The sequence below is a fragment of the Danaus plexippus genome, chromosome Z (assembly GCF_018135715.1).
Source record: "Danaus plexippus chromosome Z, MEX_DaPlex, whole genome shotgun sequence".
NCBI classification, from domain to species: Eukaryota; Metazoa; Arthropoda; class Insecta; order Lepidoptera; family Nymphalidae; genus Danaus; species Danaus plexippus.
Window position 1 is genome coordinate 11542830 of NC_083559.1, and position 16834 is coordinate 11559663.

At 30.6% G+C, this 16834-nt stretch overlaps 2 protein-coding genes across 5 annotated transcripts; one reads left to right on the plus strand and one right to left on the minus strand.

Moving 5' to 3' along the window:
- The first annotated feature begins 202 nt into the window (after positions 1-202).
- On the plus strand, positions 203-13689 carry LOC116777353 (protein sex-lethal-like). Of its 4 annotated transcripts, none has more exons than XM_032670858.2 (8): positions 203-395; positions 773-941; positions 4459-4668; positions 4873-4980; positions 5095-5276; positions 6993-7080; positions 8376-8448; positions 9088-11637. In XM_032670858.2, exons 2-8 carry the CDS (start codon positions 861-863, stop codon positions 9219-9221), a joined length of 876 nt encoding a protein of 291 aa, XP_032526749.1. In that variant the 5' UTR covers positions 203-395; positions 773-860; the 3' UTR covers positions 9222-11637. The 4 variants fall into 4 exon arrangements, with proteins under 4 accessions (XP_032526749.1, XP_032526746.1, XP_032526747.1 ...); XM_032670855.2 differs by lacking the exon at positions 9088-11637 and adding an exon at positions 12419-13689 and having other exon boundaries at positions 225-395; XM_032670856.2 differs by lacking the exon at positions 9088-11637 and adding an exon at positions 12419-13689 and having other exon boundaries at positions 325-475.
- LOC116778101 (serine protease inhibitor 77Ba-like) lies at positions 13055-15324 on the minus strand. The gene has a single exon (XM_032671974.2). The coding sequence runs from the start codon at positions 15286-15288 to the stop codon at positions 14116-14118; it is 1173 nt and encodes a 390-aa protein (XP_032527865.2). The 5' UTR covers positions 15289-15324; the 3' UTR covers positions 13055-14115.
- Positions 15325-16834: the final 1510 nt, after the last annotated feature.

Here is a 16834-nt window from a genome sequence, read left to right on the forward strand (position 1 = left end):
GAAAATAATGATGTTGTGTTTTTTTATCTGTCAACCCTAAAACTTCTATGCCATAATATATGGAAGACATTGGTGGCGCCTCTTTCTCTTGAATGAGAAAGCATTTAAGGTTACGTTCGAAAACATTATTATATGTTTTTAGTTAACCATTGGTAATATAAATGGATCAAAAATATAAAATTTTGACTATTCAATAAGAAGGGAATTATTTTTAAATATATTTTTATAACAAAAATAGTTGAATTCCCAAAATTTAGATTCAGGATCAAGACCAAAATTAAAAAAAAAACTAGTTGACGTTTGTGAATTGTTAGTGCTGTTAAATTCCCATGTAATAATTATTTTAAATACTTAGCTATATTAGGTATTTTCTACATATTTTCAAGTTAAAGACTGTGAGTACATCTTACCTAATTAAGTTATTTTTAAAATCCTGATTTCGAACTTTGAATAATGGAGTCCATAATAAAACAAAGTAAATATATAATTCTAGTTTTCATTCTCTTTTCCGTTAACCATTAATACCATCATTTTATTTAGTATCAATGGTCATAAAATTTGTACCACGGAGAATATAATAATGATATCTGATTACCTAAATAATTACTTATATTTAATTAGCAGTATTTAGCTTTTTTTAAGGTCAATGACTACATCCATGGCTTTCTAGATTGTTTTATTTCTTCTTTATTGAATATTAAATGCAAAAAACTTTGCAAAAAAAAAAAATTAAAACAAATAACCATTTTGATTGAAATGTTATTGATTACAGATTTACAATAATGTTGCATATGAAGTTGCTATAGATTGCTCAATTTTGAAGTTCTTTTTGAGATACAAAGTATTACATTGTATCTGATATGTGCGAGCGGTACCCAGGATATCTCTTCGGAGGGACTCCGGTCAGCAGCTGGGACAGAAGTTTTAATTCACTAGAAAATGTAAGTATTTAAAGCTTACCACTACATCTCAATTTAAATTACTGTTATGCTTGAAATTTTAGACTTAGGCTTAAAACTAAGTTGAAAAAAAGTATGATAAAACATTTGTAACTTATAATAACAAAAAATTAAAATTTTATAAGTTTAGGTAAAAATTCTCTCATAAGCTGTAGCTGCATACTCAAATACTTAGGCAAATTTCTTAAAAGGTCATTGTTTTTGGAATTTAATAAGTATAGATTATTTAAAAATTATGTTTTTGACAACTAATAGAAAATGTGCTTGTCAATTCTAATTAAGAAGGTCTTAAAACTTTTTTCTTTGATTTGAAACTGAAAATAGATTATAAAATGAATATGGGGAATTGTGAATATACAGTTAATTGCGAAATTATATTTTTTTGTATGTGAAATGGTACCTAAAATTGTGCAGGTGCAAAATTTGAACACAAAGTTTTAAATAGTCAAATCAAATATACATGGCTGTATTAAAAATACTTTTCATATTTTTTTGTAAATCTAGTTGGTTTATGTCTGAAGTTCAGTTTTTGTTGTCCCTTTGACCAATGATGAAGGTTTTTTCATTGTTACATTTGTTTTCAAACAATTGGCTTTGCTACCTTTGTTATTTTTCTTTTTATGACTAAGATTTTGATGTAACAAAATTAATTAAGGAATGTAAGTATTTATTTGTTAATATTCATGTAGCATCTTTTGCGACTATGATAATATTATTCTATATTTTTTTTCTTAGAATCACATTATAAATATTGAAACTCTTACAAGAATGTTATGTCTATGCTATATAACTATATGGGATAAATGTCACAAAAGAAATAATTTTTTTTTAGTCACAGTAAGTGTGATGCTCATAAATTATATATATATTTTTTATGCTAGCGTTAAGTACTTGCAACATTATATAGAAAACATCATTAACTTTGGCAGCTTGCCAAAGCCTCTTGTCGCCTTCTTGCAAGAACTACCCTCACTGTGGTTTTAGACAATTTGTGGATTTTGGCAACATTAGCATAATAATACATTATGTAATAGATTTTTTCATTTTACAATTAATCATTTATACTGTTATTTACCTATAACTATGATATTCTAAAAAATTTACATATTTCATTATCTTCTTTAAATAAATTATTATATATTTTGTCCCAAGTGTGCTCACAGTATTGTTGGACTACATGCCAAAGAAGTATATAGCGATGTGCATTTAATTGTCCTTCTCTGTATGGTAAAAATGTTATACACAGCTTGGTTTTGATTTTATGTATATTGGGATTGTCCCAGATAATTTAGAACGGAACTTGCCGCATTGCGATTGTGTCTGAAACTGTGTGTGCGCGTTAGAAACTTTTCTCATAAATTTCTACGGCGATACCGTTTTTCTTTAGGACACCATGAAACCGAAATGAGCATAATTAAATAATTTGTCTTCGAAGTTTTTCGGTCACGATTCATAATACTGGGGTTGTTTTTTTTAATGATATAATTAATTTTGTTTTTTTCTCGATTGTATCTTTAACAGACGATGTTGTCATTTAAACAAATATAATATGTAAAAACAGTAAAAAGGAAAATACGAATATCGAAAAAAAATTATGACGGTCTGTTGAAGTTTTTGTAACTAAACTATTTATTATACGCGAACTCTGTTATATCAACTTGCAATCAATAATGCACGGATATTGCTGGCTCACGTTTTTCTTCCATAACTTATCTTAACTACAAACTTGGCCTTAACGGTTTTGGCACGCATTTATGCGTCAGTTCTCTGGAAATATCGCTCTCATTTGCCTTATACACGATTTTTCCGTTAGAATAATTCGAGATTTAAATCTAAATCCCTTGTCGTACACAATGTTAGCATAAAAATCCTTTCCACAGATAATAATACTTAAATGGCTTCCATTTTCGCACCTCAATAGTCTGTTAATGATTTGAAGGTATTCTTTCGTTCAGAATTCTTTAATTTAATGCTTCAAATAAAATGAAATCCACGTCCGCATTTCTCTTTAACTAAAATCAATAACACGCTTGATCTTATTTCTATTATCTCAAACGGTATCGCACAATATCATTAAGATATACCCCGAGGACAAGTTATAGGAGTTTTTAATTAAATTACGACTGAATAGAAGTAAATTGCTGACTTTCAATATCGATCTCGCTACTACAAGTTTGCTCGTTTTAACAATATTAACTTCGATGGATTCATCTCGATGATGCTTTAAATATTATTGTAACTAAATAAGGGTATGGACTTCATTTAGTTATTTCGACATCTAATTTAATTCGTGTGGTATATGTATATTTTTTCGACATATTTGAAAAACGTGGAAAATGAAATTCAAAAGTAAATATTATTCGAAAACGATTCTTTCAAGTGTTCGATTAACAAACGAAATGTCATAAAAATGAAATAAATTAACGGATATACCTTAACACTAATTAATATTACTTGTATGTATTCCATTTTTGTATAGCAGCAAGAAACGTTAAATACTCGTATATTAAATTATTTAGAATTCACAGCTCGTATATTTCCATTGTTTTGTATACAATGGCGATCATTTTCTATCGTCTTTCTAGTTCTAGTGGTTTGAGGTGCTTTAGCCAAAGTGCTTCGAGAACGGAACGAGTTACATAAAATAGTAGCACTACAACACAGCTCTGGGTCACGGTCGCGACCCAGTTTTTTGGTTGATTGTAATGTTTATGGTTTATTCGTTTTGAATTATTTACTGGATTTCGTTATTAACGGATCATTAGATTGAATTTTGAGACTTAGCTGCCATATCTGTTTTATGTGTATTATTCGAAAAAATAATAATTAATCTTTTCGCTTCGTTTCACCATTTGATTACATAATGTTATATATTTCCGATTTATATGATCTTTAAATTAATTTATTTATTCCGATGTATTCCTGTTGTATTATAAATGAGGTCTATTATTAGTCTGATATAAATATCTGAGACGCGTAGGCGTTGGGTCGGGTTACTTTGATCTCAATAAGAAACTTAAAATGTCACGGAAAATGTCGTACAAGAATCGAATAATCGTTTGAAAGCTTATAAATGTGCTGAGCAAAGGCTTCAATAGGCAGAAATGCTGCGTCACGAAATAATATTGTATGTTAATACGCTAATATGTGTATACATACTGATTACTGAATACTATATATTTTTCTTGAAAATTTTTATTTTCATTACTGTTTCGATCTTTATATAAAATTCAAGGAATTGTATAGAATTCAGCACTTTAACTCGATCTTTTTTCATATAAATGTATTGATATGAAAAACCAAGATAAGGATAAAATTATATTCTATGGTTTTTATTTGCGTCCTATGTTTTGCTATTAAAGCAATCTTTGGAAAAAAAGTATTAGGTATAGAAGTAATATAATGGTCGTTTGTTTTAGTCTAGAATTGAATGATGGGCGTGTATTATATATTACTTGTACGAGAGAATTGCGTCACTGTTCTATAAAATTGTTTGCAGCAAATCCAGCAGCAGTATCGAGGGCGTGTAGGTGCGGGTGTCCGTTGCTGGGGCAGTATGTCAGAGGGCGGGATATCCTCTGCGGGTGACGCGGGTAAGACCAACCTGATCGTCAACTACCTGCCGCAGACTATGACGGAGAAGGATCTCTACGCGATGTTCATGTCCATAGGACCCATAGAGAGCTGCAGGGTTATGAAGGATTTTAAGGTTTGTGACGATTTTGCTATTATATAACTTACAAGTAAACTTCAATGCACCTATCACACTATCAGCCCAGTAGCCTGAAAGTAATATTGCTAATTTTCATATATGTTTTTTTAACATAATTAAAAAAACTGTCTAACACAAAAAAATCATGCATTTTATATAAAAAAAATAATGAGTAATTTCCATAAAACTTGTGTTCTGCAGACTGGTTATAGCTATGGGTTTGGTTTCGTCAACTTCACAAGAGAGGAAGACGCGGCACGAGCGATCGAAACATTCAATGGATATCAATTGAGGAATAAGAGACTGAAGGTTGAGTTACATGTATTATAATATCAAAAAGAATATTAATTATGCTTTAGTAATAATTCATATACATACATACATATATGTCTAATACAGAGCGCTATTAATATATATTTCCAGGTGTCCTACGCTCGTCCTTCCGGTGAGGATATAAAAGAGACCAACTTGTACGTAACGAATCTGCCGCGTGCTATAACCGAGGACCAGTTGGAGACGATATTCGGGAAGTACGGCAGAATTGTACAGAAACATATACTGAGAGACAAGAGCAACGGCACTCCGAGAGGTGTCGCTTTTGTGCGGTTAGTATTACGTCCCTTTAATCTTCAATGTTGACAATCACTGGAGTATGGTTGGTCAGGAATATCAGGATCAATAAAGTTATAGTAAGTGACTGATAATAGCAGCTACCTCATTAACTTCATTATGATCCTTAGTATGGACACGAGTTTCAGTAAAATGTTGCCATTGGCTATAGAGCCTGTATAAAGATACTATAATGTTTTGTTTGTAAACCAAACTGGTATTGCGGATAAAGTTTGCCACGTGCTAGACCTTTTTTGGTCGAGAACGAAGCTCTATGTTAGCAGTCATTTCAGTTGAGATACTTACATTATTATTATCTTGATCCAAGTGGCGTGCACCATATATGCTAATAAGCACTGCTTACCCTACCCATATAACAATTAAACCTGTATTGTTTAATTATTACTGACATACTTTTAATCTCTCATTACGAAATACGAATGTTTACAGACATTAAAAATGTCATTTGATTCGGTAAAATGGATAAAAGTGCCATCTATCAACGGATAAACTAACATTTTCAAACAGCTGCTAGCATCCAGCGCCGCTTCTCAGCCAGACCGACCGTATGCACAACTCGGTGCATATATTCCATACAAAAATTCTCAAGGCGATCTACAAATCACGTGTTGTATGCAGGAAATATTTCAATGTGTGTGTGCAAAACTATGCATGTATTAGGGTTCGAGAGGCACTGCTTCTTTAACCCTATTCGTTTAAAAAGTCATAGAAACTGTCAAATGAAAAGCAATTATTTAATTTGTTGGTATACTGTTCTAATATTTTTTTCGCCTTCTTGTTATTGTTGTCTTTCTAAGCACAAATGAATAAGTTTTAATTAGCTAATGAGTGAATTTATTAATGAATTATAGAAAATTATAGTTGTGAGCTCTGTACTGGTGATGGGTGCTTAACGGAATTAATTACGAGTACGTTTTCAATTGTCGTTTGAATTTTGAATTTGTCGTTGTCGTTTGTTGTTGTTTGATACAATTAAAATAATTACAAAGGGAAGGTGTGTAACCGGTTTAGATTAAACTAAAAAAAAGTTAATGTTATTCGTTTAAAAAATATATACATATTATGATAGTTTTAATTAGCTAGCAGCTTGTGTACACACAAATAAGTTATTTTGTTTTCCTTGCTTGTTGTTTTTAAATAATAGTAATAAGAATGTTTGGATTTCTACTTGCTATTCCGATTTAAATTTCATAATTGAAATAATTTTCATAAAGCTTTGATGAACAGCTCGTAATCGTTTTAAAGTACTTTGATGGCTCAGAGATAGTTGATAGATTTATAAAATATACACTGACAGACTAGCAGACATCTAGCCTGCCCGTTAAAAATAATAAAATACGCGTAGTAATCGGAAAATATTAGTTTCATTCAGATGAATACTTGCGAAAGTCTTAGATCTCATTATTATCTATGTTTGAGAAGAGGATGTTGTGATGATAATTGTTGTTTTTTTTGTTTATGATGATAATTGTTAATTTTTTTTCAAACCTATTCTGCTCACCCTACCTCAAATCTCTGTGCACGCCCCTGTTGATTCCCTTTACACCTGACGAATATAAGACGTTGTTATTCTAATGACACATTATAATAGGACATACTCATACATAACTTAGTTCTTTAAAATCTTTTCCATCATAATATGATTTGATAAAATATTATTTAAAACTTTACATTACCTTGTTGCGTTCCAGGTTCGACAAACGTGAGGAGGCTCAGGAGGCTATCGCTGCGCTAAACAACGTTATTCCCGAGGGTGGTTCCGAGCCGCTGTGTGTTAAGGTTTTATTGTTTTTAATATTTATATTAACTATTAATACACATTTTCATCGATATATCGTATATACATATGATTATATATATACATATGATTATATACATATATGTAGTTCATTAATATATTTCCTGATGTCCCATCTCAAATATCGAGTACATCATCCTAGTTTTAGATGTTTTTTTTTTTTAGTATTTCACGTGTATTTACAATTCGTTTGAATTAAATAAACATTTTTCCGCCTGCTGGTCCTGTATGAATCAATCACACTTATTGCTATAGAAAAATTGCTGAGCTGTATATCGGTTATATAGTTAGTACGTGTAAAAAAAAATGTAGCAAATCAATGAAATATATGATCTCTGTGCATGCAACCAATTGGCTGGGGTTTGGTGGGGGGGATGGAATTAGAGAGCGGGACCCGACACGCCGCGCGTGAGACACCACAGCGACACGGTGACAGACAGACACACGTGTTATCCAAATATATATATTTATATATAAAACTGAAATTATATCAACGCCATATTATATATCCACCACCTCCACGCAGATAGTTTCTTGTTTAACATTTATATTCTATGGTCTTGATTAACAAATGACGAACTGGTGAATGAGTGAATGAAATGAGCGATGGACGGAATAATGGAAGGCTGAAGACGTTATACAGTACACAGATTTAGAAGTAATCCTTCATTATGTTAGAAGAGACATAGATTTATATACAATGAATGATTCACAAAACATTCATATATAAGACCGGGTATACGCCAGTCAACACAAGTTTGTAAGGAACCACCTCATACCTCATCCATAAGCGAACGTTGATACGTTATAATAGTGGAAATGTCTATATATATGTCTGTGTCTATGACGATGCAAAATTAGTGGTAGAGATATCTACAGTAATTAAGTATTCACAGATAGTTAAAATCAAACAAACATAATATGATACAACTTTAAATGAAAATATTTTTTTCCCGAGACCCGAAACGTCGGGGTGCTGTACATAAAAACTGTACACAAAATAATAAAAAAAAAAAACATATAATCCGAAAAACTTAGTTTTAACAGAAAACACTTGAATTATACCTTTAAAGTCCAGTTTTCGCGTCTAGCTCCACTCTATGCATTATTTAATCTTAATTAATATTGGCGTTGATAATGTTTCATATGTTATATTTAATCCTAATATCTGATGATAATTAATTTTGTGTATATAACATACATACATATATACATATATACATTTATACACATATATACATATACATGTATATGTACTAATGATAGTTCCGTTCAGGTTGCTGAAGAACACGGGAAGCAGAAGGCCGCGTACTACGCCGGTTGGGCCGCTGGCTTTCATCACAACAGGGGTAAGGTTCAAGGTTATATAGTATGACAAATTTTCTCCAAACTGGCAGTACTTCGGTCTGCTGAAAAGTAAATTGTATAAGATAAAGTTCGGGTGTAATTTATTTCTGTCGCTTGCTATTTATATTAACTTGGGCTATTTTGTTTTCTGCCAAGTAATATAAGTTTTGTATGTGTCATTTAAATCAGAACTATCGTGATTATTTATTTTTTTATAAAAAAAAATTCTTTCGTTCTCTTTTTGTAGTTCGCTTGAAAGGTAAGTGTTTATTACGCTATTTATTTTATGCTCTTCAACAAAAAATAAAACAAATATATGTAAAAAATATTATTAATTAAATTATATAAGGAGAAAGATTGAAAGATGATTTCCAAATTAAGTTTCTGTGTGTTATACGATACCATTAGATTTGATATAAGTGTAACATTAAGTTAAAAATATATTTTAAATTCTTAAACTTTAAATTTGGGTCTTTTTCTCGCAATCTATAGAATAAATAGAGAATACTTTTTGTGTTACTAAATAAAGAAGTTTTATAAAATTACAATAGTTTTAATTAATGGAATATTTATGATATATGTGATATTTATGAACTGAACATGAAAGTAAACGATGTGTATATCGCACGCTGCACGGATAGTCCCCCCCGTTATACCGCAGCGGCACCACAGCCTGGACCAGCTGGATATGCTGCACCGCCAGGACTATAACTACATGTACCAGAACAGGTACCGCCACTACCAGCCGGCTTACATGAACCATCGCCCGTTTTGAAAATTGTATTGCAAAAAGTTCCGTCTCAACGATACAAGGATATAGACGGACTGTAGGCGGTATATAGTCGGACTGTAGTTGGACATAGATGGACTATATACTCAATTTTATTATTAATACTTTTTCATTGTTAGTAATTCGTTATTCGATATTGTGATATGGTCCCATTTCGGAATGTAGTTATCATTTGTATCCTCGGTTATGATGTGCTAGTTTTGATTGGTATAACTCTAGGCTTTAATGAAACGTTAGCAGCGTTCATGGTATTGATGTTGTTGTCGTAAAAAGCGGTTACATATAAACGAGTGACCAAATTTTAATCTTAAATTAAGATAAGTAACAAACAAAGAAAAGAAAAAAAAAAACCAAACCATAGACGGCATATTTTTTTTTATATTGCTTTATAAAATTCAGACTGTAATTGTATTTTCAGTTAAACGGTTCATAGTTTAGTAATAAAGATCCGTAGAATATGCATTTCTTTGTATCGCATTCAGGTTTATGTCTATAGAATGCTGTTGCATAGACGAGACGAGTTTTCCAATACTATTATAAGAAAGTATCCTATTTTACTGATACTTATACTACAACATTATACTAATATAACATAATATAGCATAGATCTGTTTCTGTTTACGTTAAGAAATAAAAGTTATTGTATTAGATATGAGGTAAAATGAAATGTAATAACTAGACTTAATGTGTAAGTTTGCGTGTCAATTTCTTGATTTTATGTAAGCAACACTATCTTCTATATATTAATTTCCTTGCTTTTTTTATATCACACAATTTTAAAAGTGATATAGCTGTTTTTTTTTTTTATCATAATCAAATCATATTTCTGAACGTAATATGTGTCATTTATTTGAAAGATGTGTCATTTTGTTTCGAAATTTTTGGGCTTTAAATTTTTTTCATTACTTTATATTTCGTCAACATGTCCTATACCTACTATATTTCATTATTTTTCTCAGATATTATTATAAATACATATGAAATAATTTTCAGGTAATTGATATAATTATACTTCGTGGAATTATCTATAGTAGATGGTGTTGCCATATGACGGCTTATAAACCGTGACGTGCTCAATACAATTTACTAGTCTGTTAAACAGAGATTAAAATTTATATGAAAAAAAAAAATAAAAAATAAATATCGCTTCTCGTATTAAAAGTAATTTTTTAGCTTTGTTAATCGTAATTCTACTTTGTATTGTAGTTTAGATTCAAAGTAATTTAACACTGTAATAATTTACTTTCGATTATTGCGGGTAGTTTTCATTTGTCGTTCGCGTTTGTCTTTGACCAGAGACGTTGCAATTTAAGATGTGGAATACATAACGTGTATAGCAGTTTAATTTTGTAACCATTCAAAGTAAATATTATTTGTTCAGTTCGAAATATGGTGTTGATGTATCTCAAAAGTCTCTAGATAGTAACTATGTACAACTTCGTTCTACTATAAAGTAATAATTAGCGTACTTAAGTGTAATGTCCGATATTTATGAGCCATACATGATAGTATCCCTGGCATATGATCGTTAGATATGAATGCATATATTTTTCTGTAAACATCCGACTTGATACCTAAAAATGACAATATACATTCACGAGTAATAAATATTCTTATGTAGTTTCCGTGTCTAAGAATCTTTTTTTTTAATTACCTGTGACGGGCGCTGGATGTTTTTGTTTATTTGATATATCTGTATTTTGTTAGTTACATATTAAAAAAATAACACTTCTAGGTTCATGTTCCAGCGCCCGACACATTTGTATTGTTTATCCTAATGTAATTTTAAACGGTAGGTTTACGGTTCAGTGGGTAAAGCTGAATAGCGTATTTGTTATAAGAAATTCTAATCTTATGACTCGTAACTTATGTTCCGGCGTTTCTCATTGAATACGTGCTTAGTAAGATAGTTATAGTTTAATGAATTGTGCCTAATGCGTATTTTCTAAGTCTAAAATGTTGGTGGTCGTTGTTGTTATGGAAATGCAAGTTTCGATGTTAAATCTGTTACGCAATAAAAACATTTCAGTGCCATTTATATCATAAGATTTTGGTCTGTGTAAATATATGGAGATGGATCAATATTGTGATCGACTTCATGTATTTGTAGTAATACGATAAGTCTTTCAATGGGCATATAGTAATTTCAGAACGGTATGTTTTTTCTTTTATTACATAAAACGATCATTTTGTCGTATTCAACAGTCGTTGTAAGCATTTCTATGACGTACCTATTCCAAGTTTAATATATATATATATATATATATATATATATATATAATTGTAACGAAACATTTATAACATATTTAATGATTATATGATTAGTCTGATAATATGTTATTTAGAAGTGGTTTCTAGCATATAAGTTGTCTTAATAAAACTATACGTTTAGTGAAGAGTATTTTCATGATATTTCATTATTAAAAGTAATCTGCGATAATCCTTCTCTATAATGGAAACATATATTTTTAAATAGTCTGTTTATTTGTTGGAATGGATGTACGCGCTTCTTAACTGTTCCGTATGAGTTTCTGATAGATTCAAACTGTGAATAGATTTAACTTCTGTAACCTAAAATCAACGCTTTTTTTAACTTATATAATTCTGTTGCAGTTTGTGGGGATGCTCATGAAATTTATGCAAATTTTTCATTTTAAAATTAGAAACTTTTGTTTTTTTTTTTTGTTAAAAATCTGGCATTTCTATTGATTCAATCAAATCAATTCCAACAAATGAGCAGTTTGATGATAACTAAGAACTAGAAGTGTAATAAACGTGGTTTCAATATAAAGTCTCGCATATTTTCCTACATAAAGTTTATTTTCTGACATTTTCTAGATTATTCTGAAAAATTTAAATATTTAGTAATTATTTAAAAGATATAGATGTCTGTTAATGTAATCCAAATATTCTTTAAAATTCTTAAATTACATATTTTTGAAACTTACCTAGATCTCGATGTTTATTACCGCCGTTTGTGTAAGAAATAACATGAAAAATATATAACACATGTAATGTCGACAGAAAAGATATTGTAAAAGACACTCTTCCAGATTTTGGCCAAACGGTAGAATTATTTCAATAAATAATATTATTAAAAGGAATTTTTATTAATCTCCAATTTACAGTATATTTTACCAAAGCTATTATATTTATGGCATTAATTTTTTGACCATCCTTAGGGGACTTTTCCTGGAACTGTGGGAACTGCATGATGCCGGATGCCTGGGAAAGGTTCCCGTCCCCACCATTGGGAGGCAGTCATCCAAATACTCCCAGAAACGGATGTAGGCCGGGATCCTGCGCCAACACTAGGATATTCCCCAACTACCCAAAAAACTCACCCAGGAACAATAGGGGACGAAACTTCCCCTGGGGTCAGGGTGTTGAAGATAGGTTTAAGGGACAGCGGTGTAGAAACGGTCAAGCGCCTTATTGGTAACGGAGTACGCAGAATTTGTTGGTAATAAGTATAGTACAAGAAGTATGAAGGCATACCAAAGAGAACGAGCTGACGTGACTGGTCCAGTAAACAATTTCACATATGTGATTGTAGATTCTCCCCAAGAATATTTATTTTATGATTGGGATGATGGAAGTGTACTTCGTTTTTGATCGAAATATAGGCATTATTTAGTGCCTTCTTTTATCTTTATAACGAATTTATAGGGTTCAATGACCGGTTTACTAATGAAACTGTTAAGGAGTAAGTTGAGAAAACGTAGTTATTTCTAATTGGTATCAATTTACTATCAGGATAAGTGAACATAGCAATTCAGGGTTTTCTTTAGTAATAATGAAACATTGAAACTCCTTCGTCATTGAAATTTTTTAATAGTTTTGTCGTTATTTACTTACATTTGTCATTTAACAAAATTTATTCTGTCATAATTCGTTTCCTGTTGGATAACATAAACAAGTTGATATACACTAACCTTCATAATTTCTAGCTATTTTTTCACAACTTTAACAGTCTACAAAAAAAAAAAAAAATTGTCTATGTGATACGTTAAGTTGCAAAAATTAAAAGATCTCTGAAATTAATAATAATTTCAAACTCCGAGCAGCAAATATGTCGTAAAAAACAAACAATTTGGTCTGCTCACTCGATAGCTTTTTACTATTTTTGTTGGTCTCATTTATAATTTTCATTAGATGGTAGAAGATGTTTTTATTTTGTAAAAAGCGTGTTTGTGTTCAAGTGTCTTATTATAATAGAATAGTTTTGGGCCACGCGTTCTTATGTTTACAGAGGTTGCATTAAATTTATTTTTTCAAATGTTCTAAGCTTGATCATTTTGAATGCCTTTCAATGTATTAATCCCTTAAGTGATTTAGTTTAGTTTTTTTAGTTGTGTGATTCTGTAAAAAGGGTTTTTTTCTTAATTTTTTTTTTTAAGACTATTTTGTAATATACTAAAAAATTGTAAATTATTAAAATACTAAGCTATAATTTAGTGTTTTCATTTAGTAAAATAAATCGATAGCCTTGAAATATTCTGAGAGAGCAAGTTATATGGGATACATTTAGGCGTGTTTGTCATGTCAATGAAATTATTTTTTAATGGTAACTGTTTACCTATAAATAACTAATTGATATATAGATGATAAATAATTAAATATATTTATGAGTAAATTATATATACTATAACGTAGAGCAAAAGAAAAAATATTTTAAACGAATATTTATTACGAAATAAGGGAATCTAATAACTTTTTCGAGCGTATAAATTGTTTTTGAATAACAGTTAAATTATTTCACCACAACTGCGGGGTTGCATGAAACAAAGTTGAGTTTATATTGTATATAATATTATTATATGTAATTAAAGGATTCAGTCGATATGTTAAATTTAATATTGAAAAAATTATGAGATTGTTAAGATTTTCCATATGTACCACCCATAAGTATAGTCACGGTGGACTTATGGACAATGAAGAAAATAAATGGCTTTGCGTAATTTGGATTTGTCCTAGTAGCTATTTCTAAATTTGCTGGTATTGTTGCGTATGCGTCCACGCCTTCCTCCGTCACGAATATTCTTGCTCTCTGCTCAATTGTCTCAACGTACAACGGCTCTTCTGACAGCCCTGATAACTGCGCTTTATCAGGATCAAATATAGAATATGTGCCCATATCGTTTAAAGGGGCGTTCAATACGAGAAACGATTGCTTCTCAAACCGTGGCAGTTTTACATTTATATTTTTAATTCCAACGTCATTAAAATCTCTTTGAAGCTGATCAAAAATATTTTTCAACGTCACCGAGGCTAGCTGCTTATATACCTCGGTGACAGTGACACCCTGGTACGGCTTTATGATAAGCATGCAATATTTACCATCAGTTCCAAACGATAATTCTGTTACTGTAGCTTTCAATTCTTTTATATCGGAGGAAGGCACTTTCATGTCTTGGCTCATTATATCAATTAAACCCAATGCGTTCCCAGCAGCATCCAAAGAAGTTTGTACGTAAGTATTTGACCGATTAAACGGTGTCGACCACTTACCTTTAAAACTGAACACGTTGCTGAAAATTAAATCCGTCTCATTGAAATCGTTTGGTCCAAATACTGGAATTGGAAATTTTGTATTTGATTTTATTATTGTATTTAAAAGACGCGGCGCAGTTACGTCAGTGAAGTCCAAAGACCAAATATTTCCCTTCGTTTGTTCGACTCTTGTCACAAAGTCCAATGGTACTTTCAAGCTTTGGTCGCGAAAGAGGAAATTTTTTATAATCATCTCCACACCGTCACTCGGTTCTTTCAATCTGCTCATGAGTTTATCTAAATTGTTGAAATAATTGTCCTCATTACTTGCATTTGAGATGAGGGTGCGCTGTAGTTCATACCTCGTAGGACCATTAGCCGCAAAGGCTACTTGTCCCATCAAGCTCCATAAACCAAACGGCGCCAACACTACTTCATGATCTGTCTTAGTTTGAGTGAAATAGACTAATTCTATACTAAAATTCCTTGCTGTAGCAGTATAGTCCAATGATTCACTAGCTGCCACAAATAGAATTGATAACAATATCGATCCGATCATCTTACGATGGAATCTCGATGTTCACTGACAACTCAGCGAAGATGCTCGATCAAAACCCGTTTCTGTATTCAATGTTATTCACATTAACTAAACAATGCTATCCAACTGGATTTGCTTTGTTTAAAAAATATATATATATTTAGTTGAAGTATGCTTCATTTATTTTACGCAATTGTGAAAAGTATTGTATGTATAAATGTGTATTGTATGGAACATAATGTAATTCAAACTGAAATTATTAATTAATAACATAATATTAATAATTTTTAAAAATGTACGGAATTTGGTACTTTAGTTTGTTTTACTTAAAGTAGGGAAGAATAAACGAATAAACTTTTGGGAATTAAAAAAAAAAACGAAATTAATACAAACATGATAAAAATTTCATATTCATAAATATTTTAATATTATACATAGAGGCCTTATAGTTGCCTGCAGACGTATACACACATATAATAGCTACGCAAAACGTGTACAATTTTATACCTATTATTTTCCTCATATGGTCGGTACGTGCACTTTGCGAGATATTGATACGCTTCGTATAATTTTAAATCCAAGCTAAATGCGGGTATGTTCTACGTTTATCATTGGTAAATATAATAAGATGTAATATGCCAAACAGTTTCAAAGAAATCATTTATAAGGTACCCAACTATGGTTATGAAAAATTTTGTTTGTATTATGTACCTGAATATGTGTTAGATGTTTCTTGAGATGAAAACGTGTTACCTGATTATTAGAAATTTTAGTTTAAAAATGTAATCTCAAACAACTACCGGTGTTGTCAAGATCCGACGTTTTTGGCTATTCCTACTAGTTTTTAGATGTTCTTATGTTTTGATATATTAATCTATAAGATTACGGCGTATTTTTTTGATACCCCATTTTTCAGTTAGCCCCCGCAATGTATTGTATTGCTAAAAAACAAAAATGTATAACTAATAATATAATATATTTCAGTTTAAATTTAGAATATTTTAATATTTTTATCGATAGTCTTGAAGGTTAGAAGAGATGATAATCTAATTGTAAGTATGATTGCTTTCGACTGGTAGTGAATTAAAGGCTATTAATTTCTAAAATTACGTGCTATGAATTCTGTTAATTGCAATACCTTTCATCATTGTAAGTAGACAGTAGTAGAAATATACAATATGCTCCGTGGATATAAAAGTCTGAAGATTTAAATGGAATAAATTCAGTTTGAAATATATTTTATTGAATGTAAATAAATGTTGTTGCTAAAGGGGATGAAAATAAAAATACTTAGCGTGTTTAATGCTGTTCAAAAAATAAATAACGGCATAGATGTAGGTGATAATCGTTATGGTAATTGACTTTTTGCCATCCCGGTTTTAGGTTGTTGTTCTTCATTGTTATGACGAATGTTAATATGAATAGACATTTATTTAATAAATCATATTATACGAGCACATAGGTTCTTTGGGAATTTAGGTAAATATTTAATGTTTATGTAGGAAAAATGATTTGTAATTAACTAATATGCGAACTATGACCCTAAATACATTGAATAGTGAATTAA